This window comes from Myodes glareolus, chromosome 3 (genome assembly GCF_982192425.1).
Source record: "Myodes glareolus chromosome 3, mMyoGla1.1, whole genome shotgun sequence".
NCBI lineage: Eukaryota > Metazoa > Chordata > Mammalia > Rodentia > Cricetidae > Myodes > Myodes glareolus.
The window spans coordinates 68,535,301-68,547,145 of NC_142028.1; the positions used below are offsets into that span (position 1 = coordinate 68,535,301).

Here is an 11,845-nt window from a genome sequence, read left to right on the forward strand (position 1 = left end):
TACCGCTAATCTACATCTACGGGGGCTGGAACGGAGGCGCCTCCCAGCCTTGGCTATGCAGAAGCTTGCGGACCCTCTGCTTGCTTTGCTGTGCTTGGGGACGTCAACTGTCCTGCTTTCATTAGAAAAGCGGCATTTCCTTGATTTCCCCCTTTCACGGCTTCTGGAGATCTGTGCGGAAAAGCGCTTAGGTTGGGTTCAAGAGAAGACAGGAATTGCTGTCGCTACGCTCACAATTCATTTCTTTAGAAACCCCGAGGGTGGCCAAATTCACCCAGGACATCCCTAGAGTCTTTTTCGGGGGGGGGGGGGTTCCAGTGAAGAGTTCCAATGATCGATCTCAGCTGGCAATCTACTTCACCCCCTCCTGCCACAGTTTCCGTCCCTTTTTCCTCCTCCAGCAACCACGCCCTCCATGAATCAGCTTCTTGCACCAGCAGATGAGCCCTTTAAAGGGATTGCATCAGTCTAGTGACTCACTGGGGGCCCTCGGAAAGCCTGGCTTCCCTTCACTCTCACGTAGAAGCAGCCAGAAGGGCTCGGTGGCAGCAATACCAGCGGCCATAGTCCCACTCCTTTGTCTCGGAGTTAACAGGGGTGCTTGATGACTCTCTCAGTTTTTTCCTCCCCTCCCCTGGGTCATTCTGTATCCCACGAGTAGACACACGTGGCCACGCCTATGCACTGCTAGGGGTAAGCGTGCGTTTGTCATCTCCTCACAAGGTGTTGCCGGGACGTGGAGGCAGGTCTTAATCAAGTCTAGCTGTCTCAGGCAGCGTTCTTTTCTTAGTCCCTTTGAAGGCTAAATAACAATAATAATCATAGCATCTCCCAAGGCCTTTTCTTCGGCAAAATGAAGCACTTTAGAGACCTGCTTACAGTTACAGAAGCCAGTGTTCAGAGAGGGGAGTAACCTTTGCAAAGACACTCAGCCAGTACTGGTTGGGCTGTGGTTTGGAGAAAGTTTGGTGGATTCCGTGGATTCCGAGAGGCTAGGGTTTGGATCCCCTCCCTGTTATGTCATTTACAAGCTAAGGTAACTAAGTGCAAATCTCGCCTGTGCAGATGAAGATAACACTTCACACCGCCTCTGTGAGGACCCGAGGAGTCTCAGAGCCAGCTCACCACACCCTAGAAATGCCCACTAATCTCAGTTAAGGAGCCTCGGTGAGGCGCGTGACTCGAGGGCAGGCATCCAGAAAGCCAGGCCCACTTTGCTCCTCTCTCTGACAAAGCAGGAAAGATTTAAGGATTCCGGAAGCCCTGATTCTGACAGGAATGAGTTTTGAGTTTTCCAGTTCTCTAATTATCAGTAAGATGAATCACTAGGTGCTGACACCACTGTCCCAACTCCCTGTAGACTCTCAGCTGGTTGAAAATATAGGATTTTTAACAAAACAGAGGAGGGGAAAGAGGGTAAAGAATATAAACTAAATGTGCCAGCCAGAGGAGTTTAAAAAAAAAAAAAACAACCAAAAAAAAAACCCAACCTATCATCAGGACACCAACTGAAGGATCTCTGGGACAGACATGCGTGGTGACAGTCTCCTGCTGGCTCTTCGACTTCGGCTCACTGGCAGATGGTGCTGCCATAACACAGTGACACTTGTCATAACAGCGCAAAATGGCTTCTTGACAAGATATAGGCAGATTGGATTACCACAGTAGGAGGGGAGACCAGAAGACCTCACCCCCAGGAGCTTCTTCCGGCTTCAGAACCCCAGCTCTCTTTAGTGACTAGTTTTTAACTTCTGTGTCCGCGTTCCAAGGTTTAGTGGTTCTGGGTTTTGCTTTTTTGGTGCTTGGGACTGACCCTATGGCCTCTTCTATGGCAAGCATATACTTCACCACTGATTTTTCTCTCTGGTCGTTTTATTAAGTTGCTCAGGCTGTCTCCCCACTCGGTCTATAGTACTAGCTAGCCTTGAACTTGTAACCTGCCTCAGTTTGCCCATCAGCCTGGATTACAGGCCTGCACCTACAGATCCTATGCAAGTTCTGTGCAGATGTCAAGTTTTAAGTGTCCAATCACAGGGTAGGTGAACAATAGACTGACACGAGTACTGGGTGGCTGGAGATGTAGCCCAGGCGGTACAGTATTGGCCTTAGCATGCAGGAAGCTCCAAGTCCCACCCCTAGTACTGCTGTAAACCTGACACATAATCACAGTGTCTTGGGAGGTCCAAAGGTTGTTTTTCTCCTTTTCATTGATAACACATCCCCCCGCCTCCACCCCAACTTTGAAGTCTTACTATGTATTCCAGGCCTAGAACTCACTGTGTAGGCAGTGAACTCAAAATCCACCTGCCTCTACCTCTGAGCACTAGGACCAAAGGCACGTGCCACCAGGCCCAGCTGGTTACTAACAGCCTTACATCATGGTTATTAAGCATGTGATCAGAACTAGCAGGCAGGCAAGCGTGCCCACCTTGCTGGCAGTATAACCCTACCCCCTCTTGCAGACCCGAAACCTTCGTCACTCTTCACTGTTCTCTGGGTCTTTCTGGAACATTTTTATTTATTTATTATGTATACAATATTCTGTCTGTGTGTGTATACACCAGAAGAGGGCACCAGACCTCATTACAGATGGTTGTGAGCCACCATGTGGTAGCCGGGAATTGAACTCAGGACCTTTGGAAGAGCAAGCAATGCTCTTAACCACTGAGCCATCTCTCCAGCCCTCCTTCTGGAACATTAATGAGAATTTCAAAGATCCTTGTTACCACCCTTGTCAGTCCTTCAGTCAGGGTTGCCTGATTAGAACTCACTGGACTGATTTAAATCCTATCTCCTCAGCCATGCTGAGAAATGGAACTATCATTGTCCCCTGTATATCTCAGGCACGAGCTAACTTTTTTTTGGGGGGGGGGGCATTTCAAAACAGGGTTTCTCTTGTGTTTTTCTCCTGAAACTCGCTTTGTAGACCAGGCTGGCCTGGAACTCACTGAGATCCGCCTATCTCTGCCTCCTAAGTGCTGGGATTAAAGACATGGGCATCCACCACCTGGCATAAGCTAAATTGTAAGCTACATGCCCATCTAGCTGAGCTTCAGTGGGCCCCTCCCTGCAAACAGCAGTCCCCCCCCCCAATTCTCTCCAAGAATGAGAGGAAATGGCTATGAATAATGCTGTTTGAGCCTCAGAGTTCTTGGGGGTTCTGTCCTCAATGGGACCCCCACTTTGACTGCAGGAAGGGTGGATGTGAAAGCTTGAGCAAATGTCATGGTAATGTAGACCCCAATGCCATCTTGAAACACACTATCCTTTCCTTGGCGATCCTGGATCCTCTTGTTCACGACTAGGTCACTCTCCATTTGTTACCTCGGGGAATAGAAGAGACAACAGAATGCAGAGACTATTTTTATAGTTTCTGAATTCCAGCCCAGCCTTCAAGCAGGAATGGAAAGAATTTCTATGTAGAAACAAATTTAGAAAACCATGGGCAAGGTAGTAGACAGAGGAGTCTGAAACTGGTGTGTGTGTGTGTGTGTGTGTGTGTGTGTGTGTGTGTAAGAGAGAGAGAGAGAGAGAGACAGACAGACAGACAGAGAGCGCAGATGGGCCTCAGGAGCTGCTAGGAACTAGGAGACAGGAGCTAGCACATTTCCCTCTGTGAAGCCACAAGACCCTCCAGAAAGACATAGCTCTGGAGCTGTGGGCTGCATCTGACCTAACTGATCTAAGATCCAAGAACTTCTTGGGCCTTATGGGACCTGAAGAGAGCAAAAAAGAACCCGACTGAGAAGCTGGCTGCAGTGGTGCACTCCTACAATCCCAGAACTTGGGAGGTAGAAGCAGGAAGACCCTGAGTTTGAGGTCAGGCTAGGATGCTTGATACTGTATCTCAAAAAACAAATAAATATCTAACAGTGCTGGGTGTGGTGGAGTTTATCTTTAATCCCAGCACTTCAGAGGCAGAAGCACTTATTTGGAGGGCAGTCTGGTACACATGAATTCCAGGCCAGTGAAGGCTATGTAGAGAAACTATCTTTAAAAGAAAGGGGCCAGGCAGACCTCTGAGTTTAAGGCCAGCCTGATCTGCAGAGCGAGGTCCAGAAGAGTCAGGGCTACACAAACCATCTCAGAAAAAGAAAACATAACAAAGAAAATAAATTCTGCTGGAGGGACAGCTCAGGAGTTAAGAGCATTGGTTGTTCTTTTTTTTTCTTTTGGTTTTTCGAGTCAGGGTTCCTCTGTAGCTTTGGAGCCTGTCCTGAAACTAGCTCTTGTAGACCAGGCTGGCCTCGCGCTCAGAGATCCGCCTGTCTCTGCATTAGTTGTTCTTGTGTAAGACGACTATCCATAATTCCAGCCCCAGGGTGGCCAGTACCCCTTTCTGATCTCTAAGGACACCAGGACACACAGGGGTTCCTGTACATACATGAAGGCACAACACTCACACACACACATGGGAAAAAAAAGCTGAGCAGCATGAAGTGGTACACACCTTTAATCACAGCACTAGGGAGGCAGAGACAGGCGGATCTCTGCGAGTTTGAGGCCAGCCTGGTCTACAGAGTTCCAGGATAGCCAGGTTTGTTTCACAGAGGAACCCTGTCTTGAAAAAAAAAAATCATTTCTGCTTTTTATTTACACAAAAACAAAACAAAAAATAAGAAAATAAATAAATAAATAACATTCGAGTCAGGAGTGACTGATGAAGGGGTCTTCTGGTCAGGGAGCAGCAACCTTTGAAGGATGAAATCAACCACAGAAGCTCAGTGGATGGGATGCTAATTAGATGACCCCAAATGAGACTGGGAAATCCTTAGGGTCCAAATAAAGAAAACAAGGAATTGGTAGTCTCTGAGGTGGGCAAAAGAGAAGGCAGAGTGAGTTAAAGGAAACAAATTCTACCTTTTTTTTTGAGTCAGAGCCTGGGATGTAGTCAGCTGGCAAGGCTTCCTGCTTAGCACAGGCCCTGGGTTAAATTGCCAGCAAGGCCTCCTCTCAAGGAAAACTGTGATCAGCTGTAATCAGCCTTCCTTGCCCACAGCCTCAGGTCATTTACCCATCTCTCACTGCTCTGCCAACCAGCCCTTCTCATCGTGGGCACACAGAACTGCTATTTGCCCCCAAGCTTTCCTACCTCCAGATCTTGGCACTGGCGGTTTTCGCCCCCTTTCTGTCTGTTTTACTTCCTCAGACCATTTTCTTTCTCCTTGAACTTTTTATTAAGGTTTTTTTTTTCCTTTTCTTTCTTTCTTTTTTTTAATATTTATTTATTATGTATACAATATTCTGTCTGCGTGTATGCCTGCAGGCCAGAAGAGGGCACCAGACCTCATTTCAGATGGTTGTGAGCCACCATGTGGTTGCTGGGAATTGAACTCAAGACCTTTGGAAGAGCAGGCAATGCTCTCAACCTCTGAGCCATCTCTCCAGCCCCCTTTCTTTTTTTTTTTTTTGACAGGGTTTCTGCGTGTATAGCCTTGGCTTTCTTGGAGCTCACTCTACAGAGCATGCTGACCTCAATCTCAAGGAGAGCTACCTGCTTCTGCCTCAGTGTACTGAGATTAAAAGGGTGTACCACCACCTGCTGGCTGAAATGCGTAACACGTGCCGGGCAGTGGTGGCTTGCGCCTTTGACCCCAGCACTCAGGAGGCAGAGGCAGGTGACCTCTGACCTCTGTGAGTTCAAGGCCAGCCTAGTCTACAGTGGGAGTTCTAGGACGGGTTCCAAAGCTACGGAGAGACCTCAAAAAAAAAAAAATAAATAAATAAAAGATGTGTTACAACCCAGGCTGGCCTCAAACTCTGTGATCTTCTTGCCTCAGCCTCTTCAGAAAATCCTACCAGCATGCACTGCCACAAAAGGTCTGTTTTTGTTTCTTGAGACAGGATTTCTGTCTTAGCCTCCTGAGAGCCAGGATTATACCTGTAATCCACTATGTCTGGTTGAGACCAATTTCTTGTAAAATGAACTTTCCAGCCTGAGGGGAAGGCCCAGGATACCATAGACTCTCAGCTTCAGGAAACAGCAGTGACAGCCCCCTCCCCAGGGACTCTCACCAGAAGGCAAACGGGCATTCCCATTAGATTCCGTCATGATACCTGGGGGAAACCTAGGCTCCTACTGCTTGGGCCACATTCTAAGTAAACCTGGTGTGCTCCCCAGCTTGGAACCTGCACCCTGCTACTACACAAGAGCCCAGCAGACACCAGGCAGCATCAGGCACAGACATATGTGAGTTTGGTTTTATGAGAAAAGAAACAAATGCCAAGAGAAGAGGGGAGGTAGAGGTGATTCACTCCAAACACAATAATCCTCGTGGCAGAGTTGATTGCTCCTTGATAGACGCGGTCAATCCATAAATGGAGATTCCAGATGCAAAGGATCAAAAAGAGGGATTGTCACCTACCCCAAGGCCACAGACAGAAGGAATTCTGGATCCCAGAGTGTGTCTGGAAAGTGGAACCCTATGAAAGGCAGCCGCGATAGGTGTCTCATAGACACCAGGTCACTGGTAGGGAAAGATGGCAGGGAGTTGGCTCAGAACACTGAAGGACCCTGAGGTGGTGCTGGAAGTTCAGTGAGGACACAGCCTCACTGCCTTTTGGAGGGAAACTCTCGCCGACCTTGACCCTTGCCGCCAAAGTTGCGCACGCGGTGGATGATCTGCAGCTGCTGCTCGATGGTGGCAGTGATGTTCACATCATCTGGGATATGGACGTATCGGACATTACGACCTGTCACGAAGAGGTCATCCAGCTCAACCTGATGTCCCCAGCGGTCGGTATAGGTGACATTGGCCAGGCGGATATTCATGAAAGCATCAACATTGTCGATTCGTCCTCGGGCCGAACTCTCATCCCGAAGGTCCACGGTGGTGATACGGCCCTGGAGGCCCTGCAACAGGATGACCAGGCTGTTCTCAGAGATGGTTCGCTCCTTCACGGAGTGGCTCAGTGCCATCGTTCCACATTGGTTGGCTGCTCACTGTGGACAGGAACACATAGATTGAAGTCACCTTGGCCATGCCCTTAAATTCCACACTGGAGTCCAGAGGCCTCACTGTGAACTGATATTGGCCTCACTGTGAACTGGAATCACCTGTGAAAGTTTTTGCCTGGCCTCCATATCCCACACATGCCAGAGATCTAGATTCATTTGTTTGGGAAGGAGAGGCCAAGGGTTTTTGTTTTGTTGCTTGTTTGTTTCAAGACAAGATTTCTCTACGCAGCTCTGGCTTTTCTGGAACTCATTCTATAGACCACGCTGGCACTGAACTCAGAGATACGACCCAGCACTGGGATTAAAGGTGTGTGCCATCATAACCGTTTAGACAAGGTCTCACTATACAGCCCTGACTAGCCTGGAATTTGATACCTAAACCAGTCTGGCCTGGAACTCACAAAAATCTACCTGCCTCTCTCTCACAAGTGCTGGAATTCAAGGTGTGTACCACCACATCTTCAAGGTATCCTTTGTTTTGAGACAGGGTTTCTCTGTGTAGTTCTGGCTTTCCTGGAACTCACTTTGTAGACCAGGCTGGCCTCGAACTCACTCAGATCCACCTGCCTCTGCCTCCCAAGTGCTGCGATTAAAGGCGTGTGCCACCACTAACTGGTTTAGGGTATCCTATTTTGAAATTATTTTGAGGTCGGGTCTCTCTACATAGTCCTGGTTTCCTGGAACTCACTCTGTAGACCAGGGTGGCCTGGAACTCAATGAGATGCTCCTGCCTCTGCCTTTACAGTGCTGGGTTAAAGGCCTACCCATTATGCCCGATTTATACTGTTTTTATTTTTAAAGTTCCCCAGACAATGCTAATGTGCCGATGAGCTTGGGAACCACTCTGTAAGTCACAGTTCATGTATGTCCTTCTGCCAGGTGTAGCACTGATACTAAAAACCCAGAGACAGAAATTGGGGTTCAACCCAAAGAACTGAAAAGTAAAACAGCCAGGCACTGGCTCTTACCTCTACTTCAGTCTGAAATGATGATCCTGCCTCCAGGAATTTCAGAATAAGACTGTGTGTGAGAGCTATCTCCTCCCGTTTTATATTCCTCTCCAGGGCTGGGATTAAAGGTGTGCACCACTATCACCAGGTTTCTATGACAAACTAGTGTGGCTACTGGGATTTAAGGCGTGTGTCTCCACTGCCTGGTCTGTAAGGCTGATCAGTGTGGCTGTTTTGCTCTCTGAACTTCAAGCAAGCTTTATTAAAATACAAATGAAATATCACTACAGCCAGGTACCTGCTAATACGTAATCTAGCCAAGCATGGTGGCACACACTTGTAATACTGTCACTCTCAAGGCTGAAGCAGTGGGAACACCCCAAGTTCCAAGCCGGCCTGGACTACATCGTGAGCTCCAGGTTAACTTGGACTATAGAATGCCACAGTGTTTCAGACAAAACAGGTTAAACCTAACTAAAACGCATATTTCTAATCCCAGCACTCAGGAGGCAGAGTGGACCTCCGAATTCCAGACCAGAATGCCTTAAACAAAATCCAAAAGAACAGTCTTTGAGACTTCCAGACAGGTCCAGGCTTTAACTCCGGCTCTGCCACTTCCAGAACGGGAGGCCTGGGGCTGGCCACTAGAAGTCAAGCGTCTTAGTTCCACCCGGGAAACCAGGGTGCCGAGCGCGCCCTTCTCCTCACCGCGAGTAAGGAGTGTGGGAAGAAGAGTCCGCAGCCACTGCCCCAGGGGAAGAGGCCGCCCAGGTCCCAGCGCGCCCTGGTCTCCACAGTAGACCGCTTGACCCACCGCGTGATGTCTTCCGCCTTCCGCGCGCGACGCCACCAAAGCCCGCCCGCGCGTAGCTGCGCCACCCACCTCGGCTCAGAGAAGCCATGGCAACCGCAGGAGCTCCAGCACGTCAGAGCGTGCGCCTCGCAGGCCGCGGACTACAAGTCCCAGGAGGCCGCGCGCCGCACACCCCACCCACTCCTCCGTCGTTGGTTTGCCTGCTTTGTAGGCTGGGGGTTTGGACTTGTGACTCTTAGTAGCTTGCTGAACTGATGGCGTTGCGTGGGACAGAGCATCTTTAAGAAAATAATAGGAAAAAAAAAAGATAAATGTTCTTCACCTGACTAAAATTGCAGGAATGTGGCCGGGCATGGTGCCGCACTCCTTGATTCCAACTCCGGTGGTAGAGGCAGGTGGATTTCTGTGGGTTCGAAGCCAGTCTGGTCTATATAGACAGTTCCAGAACACCAAGGGATACATAGCTAGACCTTGTCTCAAAAAGAAAAACACGGGGCTATGGAGAAATGGTTTAGCTGCTAAATTCTGGCAATTGAGTGCTTTTACTATTACAGATGGCCTAAGTTTGACCCATCTCACAACTGCCTGTAGCTAATTAACAATTAAAAATAAAATCTAGGGGGCTGGAGAGATGGCTCAGTGGTTAAGAGCATTGCCTGCTCTTCTGAATGGTCCTGAGTTCAATTCCCAGCAACTACATGGTGGCTCACAACCATCTGAAATGAGGTCTGGTGCCCTCTTCTGGCCTTCAGGCATACATGCAGACAGAATACTGTATACATAATAAATAAAAAAAAATCTAGTAAGGTCTATTTTAATTTTTACATTTTTGTTGTTTTTTAATTTTTATTTTGTTTTGTTTTTCTAGACAAAGTTTCTTTGTGTATTCTTGGCTTTCCTGGAACTCACTCTGTAGACCAGTGTGACTAGAACTCAGGAGGCATGCCTCTACCTCCTGAGTGATGGGATTAAAAGCATGTGCCACCACTGCCCAGCGGATTTATTTTAATTTTAATTTACCAGTGTGTGTGTGTGTGTGTGTGTGTGAAGGTATGCCATGTGTGAGAGGTGACTGCCCTGCAGAGTTCAGAAGAAGGCATCAATTCCGGGAACCGCAGTCACAGGGAGCTGTGTGCCACTTGATATGGGTGCTGGGAACTGAACTCAGGTCATCTGAGAGAGCAGAGTCTCTTAGCAGCTGAGTCATCTCTCCAGTTCCTAAAAATAACATCTTTATTTAAAAAGAGAGAGAGAGAGAGAGAGAGAGAGAGAGAGTGCCCCAATAATTCACTTTTAAAAAAAACAGTTATTTTCCAGTCAAGAGTGGTCCCAAGCGCTTAAGAGGCAGATCTTTGTGAGTTCAAAGCCAGCCTAGTCTATAGAACAAATTCCAGAACAGCCAGGACTATATAGAGAGACCCTGTTTCAGACAAGAGCACCCATTAGTCTCACAGAAAACTTAAGTTGGGTTCCCAGTACTCACATCCATTAAGTTACTTACAACATACAATGATAACTCCAGATCCAGGGGATCAGACACCCTCACACCAATGCATGTAAAATAAGATTATAAATAATTTTTTTTAAAAAGTGAAATATAGCCAGGTGGTGGTGTGCATGCCTTTAATTCCAGCACTCAGGAGACAGAGGCAGGCAGATCTCCATGAGTTTGAGGCCAATCTGGTCTACACGAGCTAGTTTCAGGACAGGCTTCAAAACTACAGAGAAACCCTGTCTCTAAAAACAAAAACAAAGTGAATTTTTTGTTTTTAATGAGATTTTTGCTTTGAGACTGATTGGACCTCCTGTAGCCCGTGCTGCCTTGAATTCATTATGTCCTGGAAGACCTTGAACCTGATCCTCTGGCCTGTGCCTCTCAAACACTAGGACTATGTACACAAGCCACCTTGCTGGTCCTTCCCTTCTCTATCTGATCATATTGTCACTGAGTAAGGCCTGCTTCACTCGCTGTGTGTTATGCCAATCACTGAAATTATGAGTTTTGGAAAAAGAAAAAGCTTATTCATGGGGCACCCAAATATGAGACAGAGCCCCGCACTCTCAAACCTGCCTTCTCTAGACAGGATGGCTTGACCTGTAGGGAAGGCAATGGGGGAAAAAATATGAAATGATTGGTGTTCTGCACAGGAGTGATCAGATTCTAAAGTTTCCCTGTATGGGGTTTGGTCCAAATTCAAAGGTCATCCACTGGACACTTGAACAGGCTTAGGGGGAGGATCGGTGGTTTCAACCCGTTTGAGTGGCTCCCAAGTTCCTGAAAAACAAAACAAGAAGACCTGTAGACAACTATTCCCATCAGAATCAAGGGCGAAGGGTTATCGGTGCAGTAAATCTACTACAGGTCAACTGCTAAGCCAGGTTACCTCTAGAGCTGCCGACAGGGCTCCCTCAGGTTTACCTGGGCCCAGTGCCTGCCTCCATGCTGCCTACTCTGCCACTCTGAGTCGCGTACCCGGCACTCAGCCCAGACTGCCCTAACAGATGTCCTTTCTCCAGCTATCTCTGTGGCATATCCTCACGTCCTGCTGGTACTTAGAAGTCACCAGGGGACAAATTCACGTAGACCTTACCAAAAGTAGGTTCTCTTTGTGCTTACTACCATTATTATTTTTTACTACTGAAGCTGGGAACCTTCAGTAATCAAGGCAACTTGTTCCTTTTCTCCTTCCACCTGTCCCTCTGTCCCTCCCTCTCTCCACTCACTCCCTTTCAGATCAGTTCTTTTATGTGAATGTGCCTGCCTGAACATTTCTTGTGCACCCTCTTGTGCACAAGAGGCCTAAAGAGGGTGTCAGATCCCCTAGAACTGGAGTTACAGATGGTGGTGAGCCATTATGTAAGTGCTGGGAACCCAACCAGGTCTCTGGAAGAGCATCCAGTATCCAGAGGTCTCAACCGCTGAGTCATCTCCCCCTAATACCCTGCTCTGCCATTTCTCTTTTGATAAAAAGTGTCTCGTGTAATTCAGGCTGGCTTTAAATTCCAGATATGGCAGGACAGACCAGAGGAATGCAGGGCACAGGACTGTCTGGGAATGTTCTAACCCTCTGGGTCTCACCTGGGGTTTAGTACATTCACTTGGGCCGGCTGGGTTGGAGTCAC

The 11,845-nt window shown here is 48.0% G+C and overlaps 1 protein-coding gene across 4 annotated transcripts; it reads right to left on the reverse strand.

Annotated features, from left to right (window-relative positions):
- Nucleotides 1-6,187: 6,187 nt before the first annotated feature.
- On the reverse strand, nucleotides 6,188-8,858 carry Lsm10 (LSM10, U7 small nuclear RNA associated). Of its 4 annotated transcripts, none has more exons than XM_048434442.3 (2): nucleotides 8,792-8,858; nucleotides 6,188-6,943 (listed from the first exon to the last, which is right to left on the reverse strand). In XM_048434442.3, the coding sequence occupies exon 2, from the start codon at nucleotides 6,917-6,919 to the stop codon at nucleotides 6,551-6,553; it is 369 nt and encodes a 122-aa protein (XP_048290399.1). In that variant the 5' UTR covers nucleotides 6,920-6,943; nucleotides 8,792-8,858; the 3' UTR covers nucleotides 6,188-6,550. The 4 variants fall into 4 exon arrangements, with proteins under 4 accessions (XP_048290399.1, XP_048290397.1, XP_048290396.1 ...); XM_048434440.3 differs by having other exon boundaries at nucleotides 8,723-8,798; XM_048434439.3 differs by lacking the exon at nucleotides 8,792-8,858 and adding an exon at nucleotides 8,617-8,777.
- Between the last annotated feature and the right edge of the window lie 2,987 nt (nucleotides 8,859-11,845).

Bases quoted from the DNA above. Each gene is read 5' to 3' on its own strand.
- Lsm10 (XM_048434442.3), bottom strand. From the start codon at position 6,919: ATGGCACTGAGCCACTCCGTGAAGGAGCGAACCATCTCTGAGAACAGC.